The sequence below is a fragment of the Elaeis guineensis genome, chromosome 4 (genome assembly GCF_000442705.2).
Source record: "Elaeis guineensis isolate ETL-2024a chromosome 4, EG11, whole genome shotgun sequence".
Lineage (NCBI taxonomy): Eukaryota > Viridiplantae > Streptophyta > Magnoliopsida > Arecales > Arecaceae > Elaeis > Elaeis guineensis.
The window spans coordinates 31889137-31895621 of record NC_025996.2 but is presented as its reverse complement, the minus strand read 5'-3'; the positions used below and the strand labels follow the sequence as shown (position 1 = coordinate 31895621).

Below are 6485 nucleotides of genomic sequence, written 5' to 3'. Positions count from 1 at the left end.
ATCTTTTAAGTTCTAAAAAGCCGGTCACGTTATTCAGAGATTAAAACAATCATGCAAATAAACAATATAGGATCAGTTGCCTGGACCAAAAAACTACATACTTTGGAAGCTTATAAATTGATCATCAACTGGATCAATAAGCTTTTTCAAAATTAATTTCTTTATCATAAGCGATGACCTTTTCTTGCAACAAAAAGCTATAGCCAAGTGCAAACAAGACAATCCATACAGTCCACATTTATATATGAAAGCATGGTACTTCTCGCTACCCTACATATACTTAGCCCAGTGATCAATACTTTATAGATGAATTCGTATGTATGCATTTGACGGCACGACTTGATCTCAAGTCATGCATTTTAGATGTTGACGTAGTGTTCTCATAGAGCTGATGACCTTCAGCTTTTTGCGGAATTAGCAGGAGAATTTTCTGACTTGGCTCACAATCGACAAACAATATTCGATCAGTATATATATTGCACTCGATCAGTCCACCGCGTCATGTACGCTATCAAAGATTATATGAAAAGTTCAAAATTAGACCCATATATCACAGAACCATTCTTAAACATTTATGAAACCACTGCTGCATGCCTTAGCTAGTAAACCTAGTATGTGCTAATGGGAAAAGGTCTCACAAGGTCCAAGCAGGTCTAGATAGGCTCCACAGAATACATATGTGGTGCTTTACATGTAGAGAGAGATTTTTGATATAGATGGGAAGAGAAGTCTAAGGGCGTTTCCCCTGTCAAGAACCCTGCTTGGCATCAACAAGAAGCAAAAGCTATAGCTGAGGAAAAGCGGTGCCCAAATATAATATAGCGACAGGAATGTGGAAAGATAGGCAGTCAGCCAGAACGAAACAATGCCGGCCAAAATAGAATACTACCTAAAGCTAGACGTTAATACCGTGTCCCCCTCACTTCCCATTCACTTGAGAAACGCTGACAATAGCAATGTTGATGTCGTTGTCCCCACACCAATACTTCTTTTACAAGTCTCCCCCCAAATCTTCTCCATCCCTCCCTACCTCCCTTCTTCCCTGATCTTTCCTTCCTTAGATTGGGAGTTGGACATGGAAGGTGGTCACAACAAGGACACCAAGACGTCGAGCGGTGAGGCCGGCTCCCCGGAGCCAGCGAGCGATGATGCCGGGACCATGCGATCCTACTATGAGTGCATGTTTTGCAAGAGGGGGTTCACCACCGCACAAGCCCTGGGCGGCCACATGAACATCCACCGGAAAGATCGAGCTAGGATGCAGCATGGCCGGATGGCGTCTTCGGTCTCTGGAAAGGCCGAAGAGGACTCAGAAGGCTATGGATATAATAAACCATACTCCAACCAAAATCGGACCTTCTATCCTCGGGTCTCCGAGTCCTTGAAGAACTATAACTTGTACTTCCCGCCGGCATCATCTTCCGGTGGTAGGGATACAAGGGTGGCTGCGGATGATGATATGGGCTCGCAGAGGCAAGGCGAGCTGAGCCTTTTTGGTCAGGAGCTGCAGCTGGGCTTGGGCACGCATTTTGATGACGACTCAAGAGCGGTGTGTGAAGAAGAGAAGAGGAAGGATGATGATGATGAAGAGGAACTCGATTTAGAGCTTAGGCTGGGCCATCAGCCCTAGAATAAACTGTGCTGTTATGTGAACAACATTGCATATATAGTGCTCTAGCTTGCTTTTACTGTACAGAGAGGGTATTGCGTTTGGTTATTTGTTTATGACTGCAAGAGAATATGTTACAAGGAAAGGTTGATGTACTTCTTAGTCGTTTGAGTTCATCAGTATTTCAGGGAAGAAGCAGAAGGGTTATGAAGACTGATGTTGGCAAAGACGAAGGAGCAGCCTGGAACTATTGATTAAATTCAAATGGGATCTGTGAAGGAGAAATATACCAGAGGTGAGTAATGTAGAGGTGTGATGAAACTTAGAGCCATTTGAAGTTTTCATATCTGTTGTTTTACTTGAACTATCAACAATTTGATTTGTTTGATAATATTTCTTATTTAAAGTTGAATCATAAGGTAATGAATATGTTTATATTTGTTCTAACTTTTACGACGTTTTTTAACTTCCAAAGAGCTAGTAATGAAAGACACAACTTAATAGATCGAATAATTTCAATGTATGTGAAGCTTCCCAATATGGCATGAGGAGTTTCTGTAAAGCTTCTGAAGTAATTTGGTGAAGTGCACTTTATAGCTTCTTCTTCACTGTTTGCCATTAAATTTTGTCCAAATTTTTGCAATCTCCAACCGCAAGTAATATTCAAAGTGCAATATTATAGATGTCCTCTGATGTCAGTATATCCATAGTAGCTGCATATCCTTTTATGCATTATTATATAGATCGTAACAACTATATTGGTTAATCGAGTATACATGAGTTGCTTAGCTACAAGTACGATGAACCAGTCGATACATATAAAACAAGAACTTACGACCATACAATTTGCCATCTTGCTTTCCTTTCATTTGTAAACTACAAAATCCTGAGTTGCTCAGTTAGTTGCTTGAAAACGGTAGAGGAAGTAGAAGATCCGTACTACACGATCTTTACTTGGACAAAATATGAAAATAATTAATGTACTATATAAGATGGATTTCATGCGGCGCTTCTAGTATTTCTCGTAGCTGCTCTAGTTTGCTAATATTGGTCTTTAGTTCTGCAAAATTGGAAGATATATTCATTTATTTTCTCTTCAATTCTTGGTCTATATTTTTCTCGGAGCATCGGTTTTTTGAAGAACAATAACTCTTCATGTTGCACTAATACATCCTGTACTGTTGTGCTTTCTAGATCATTCATGATGTGATAATGCAATTTTTGGGTCTTGAAATGCACTATATATTTCCTCGGCTTGGGCTTTGCCCAATTCTTTTTCTTTAAAAAAAAACAGAAAATGCATTATTTCCTTAAATCTTCTATATTACCATCCAAGTATACTATCTGTGTTATCATGGAGGTGCGTCATCATTTTTATCAAGCACTTAACTAGTATCTTGGTTTAATAACTTTTTGGTAGTGGTAGTAAGTAGCGGAGTTAGTAGTTAAGGGCGAGTTTGGCATTGTTGTTGTTTTTTGTGTTTTGTTTCTCTACAAAGCAGTGAATACCGCACTGAAATTGAATGTTGAAGATAGCTTTACACAAAACTTTTTCCATTCCCAGCTGCTTAACTATATTTTTCACTTGTTCTTGAATGCAATAAATCTTTGTTGCTCTAAAGATTTTGTAGCAATTTCAAAACAGAAAAAGGTTTCATAATACATGTTGTTTGGTCTAGATCATTTTTCTTCTCAAGCTTTGAAAACAAAAATGGACAACCGGAGCAATGCCAATTGGGCCTTACGTTTAATCAACTTTGTTATTGTTTTCTTTTTTCCTCAGAAGAAAAGAAAACAAAAAATTTGGTAACCATGGTAATTTCTTGCTCCCAACTCCCATCTCCTTTTGGATGGTTTTCCTCAGGGAAAAAAAAAAAAAGAAAGAAAGAAAAAGAGAAGCCAAAGCAAGAGTGCGGTGGCTTCCTTGAACTCTCTCCTACGCCCTTACTTGTGACTAGCAACATAGGGGTTTTCAGTTTGTATAACTAATAAAAATGGAATCTCATACTTACTTCGAATGCTTGCCGTTAATGTGAACCTATGTAGGAACGTATACCCCCTCTATGATGGTGCCTCCGAGCTTTCTAAACTGTTCCCTATGACAACCAAAAAGTGACCAAAGAGTAATTTAGGAAGTTCATGAACTTTACGAACGCTTGTTAATAATGATCTCGTTTGCTCCAAAACCCACACATAATGCTGTTTTTTTTTTTCTTTTTTTTGGAAGGAACATGAAAGAAGTGAGGTACTTCTCCCATGGACACTTTTTAAATTTTAGTGCAGAAGCACAAAGTGCAAAGGTGACAGGTATCGTAGGTTGCTTGCCATATCCATAAAAATCTCTGATAGCTGCTGCTGTTTTTTCCCGAAAGAAAAAAATTGAGTGCTATTTTTCATTTAAATAATCTATGGCATCATAGTATATATTAAGATGGGAAATCCGTAGTTACCTTGGTTTTCTAGTTGGTGCTTACACGTACCCTTCAAGCTTTAAGGGGATGGTATCTGGAAGTGGCTGAACTCCTGGTTGAATGAAGTATAGTGGCATTCCTCTTCAATAGGAAATATTTGTTTGAGGAAAGGTTGGGACATTCCTAGCCTCAATTATTCTTTGCCGAGTTTCTACTTCTCCAATATTTGCTGCATATATTTCCTCAAATGATTATTTGCCACTTATTCTCCAGATTTTAAGAATTACCTTTTACTCATAAATTTAAGAATTTGTACTTCCATTCTTTGCCTATCCTATGATTGATGATGGATTAATTGGCAAAAGTGGAGAGTATACTGTAGATTGTTCCTTTCTTGGAAATAAGAAACATTTTCCTTTTGCACGTAGCTAATAGACATCGCTGGAGAATGCTAACATAGAAGGACTTGCAATAACATGAAGGAAGAAAATAAAATTGAGTCTCACATGGATTTCCATCTGCGTATATTTTTTATTGCTTTATAATTTTATTGTTGTATCCAACGTTCATAATCTCGTGATTGGATCCTATGCTGGTACTGTCTTAGTACAGTATTGGTATTTTGATCAGCTCATATGACACAAGTATGAGGGCTCATCAACTAACAAAAAATATTTATTTATAAATTTTAGCCACCTCTAGGTTACATTAGATTAACATTATGGATAAAGGGAAAATTTGTCAAAGTTTGAGAATTTCCATGATTAATCTCATCTCATTTTAGCCTTCTAAAAGTAGAAATGACTCAACGTACAAGAGTGATTTGCCATGAAATCTAGATTATGGAGATCTTCTCTATTGATAAGGTAGTTTCTCGCTGCCAATGATAGCCAATTCAACCTCTAAATCTGAAAATAGTTTAAATTAGATCCATAAGGATTAGTAGACATAATACATAATCAACAATAGTTAGGCTATTTTGGATAGGTCTAGATAATGTTCGGGAGCAAGATCTCTGCATGTAGAACTCGATTGCATAGCAAATATTTTAGATTTTATAATTATCATATATAGTGCAGTTTTCAATATCTCACTGGTCTCGATGAGATTTGTAATTTGACAACTCATCAATAGATATAATGATTTGAAGTTATTTAAGGCTCCGAAATGCTTGATTAAACATATTCTACTATGTTTAATAAATGATTAGTAAAGTATCTCTCCTAATGGAGAAGAATTTTTTCAATGTGATAGAAGATAAAATTAATGTGAAAGTTAAGACATAAACACTTGACTAATTTTGATCATTTTTTTCTTTATTTTAAAATTTAATATTTTTAAATGTAAGATCTATTTGACTCTATCTCCATGAATAAAAGTCAAAAAAAGAAGAACAATCTGACTCAACATATATATAGAAGTCTCACTATTTAATGCAAGACTTTGGACAGTATGTATCATCTTTCTCTTAACCAATTCTTGCCCTACTCCAATTAAGAGAAAAAATGAACTCTAAAGCAGCGGTTGTCATGGAGGCAACTCAAAGCATCACATATTCAACTCGATAACAATTGAGGATACATTTAAACTGTAGCATAATTTGAAAGGCAAACCCCATAGTTTAAAGTGTCAAACCTCAACTCATCATGTATAAGCACCAGATTAGAGTAGAAATATCTAGATTGTTAAGATTTGTTATCATTGATGACATCTTGCTTCCACCATAGATTCACAATTTCTATTCTATATATGTCAAAATCATGCATTTTGTGTACATTGAATAATTAATCAATCCAATAATCATTGTACAAGAAACTGAAGCAAACTGTCTTGTCAATATCCACCATCTCAACTAAACTAAATAGAGGCCTATTTTCCCAAAGTTGATAAACCATCCGTAGTTCATGCATGCTTTGCCGAAAAGCAAAGCTCCATCATGTGTAATCAAAGAACACTTCCATTGTGAATGTTAAACATATCCTAAGAAGTCACATTATTACCATAAAAAAAAAAAAAAATCACATTCTATTATGATTGTGAATATCTTTTCATTTGGTTGTAAGAGCAATAGAATTGACATACAGCTTTGCCCTCTGAGACAAGATGCTAATGCCAACTGCAACCCAAAATGAGTGGATATTAAATGAAACTCCAAAAAGTTATCACAATATAGGATCTCATCCAAAAAAGCTATTGCCAAAGAAGTATTATTTGGATTCCAAAGTTTATATAAGCATCCAAGATCTTTCCAGTGAATATAGTTAATATAGATTATGAATCTAATATATTCTGATAACATTTACTTGTTGGAAGTACTATTTAAATTTCTAGGTATTATATAAGTATTCAACATCTATCCGATGCATAATCAATATAGGACTAAACATATGTCTAGATAAATTCTCACAAAAGTGACTTCAAATTTGAGCTCACTTACATGACATGGGTGTTAGTTTCCAATTGAC

General features: G+C 36.0%; 1 protein-coding gene across 1 annotated transcript; it reads left to right on the top strand.

The window, feature by feature from the left end:
• Positions 1 to 865: 865 nt before the first annotated feature.
• On the top strand, positions 866 to 1630 carry LOC105043101 (uncharacterized). The gene has a single exon (XM_010920521.2). The coding sequence runs from the start codon at positions 866 to 868 to the stop codon at positions 1628 to 1630; it is 765 nt and encodes a 254-aa protein (XP_010918823.2).
• Positions 1631 to 6485: the final 4855 nt, after the last annotated feature.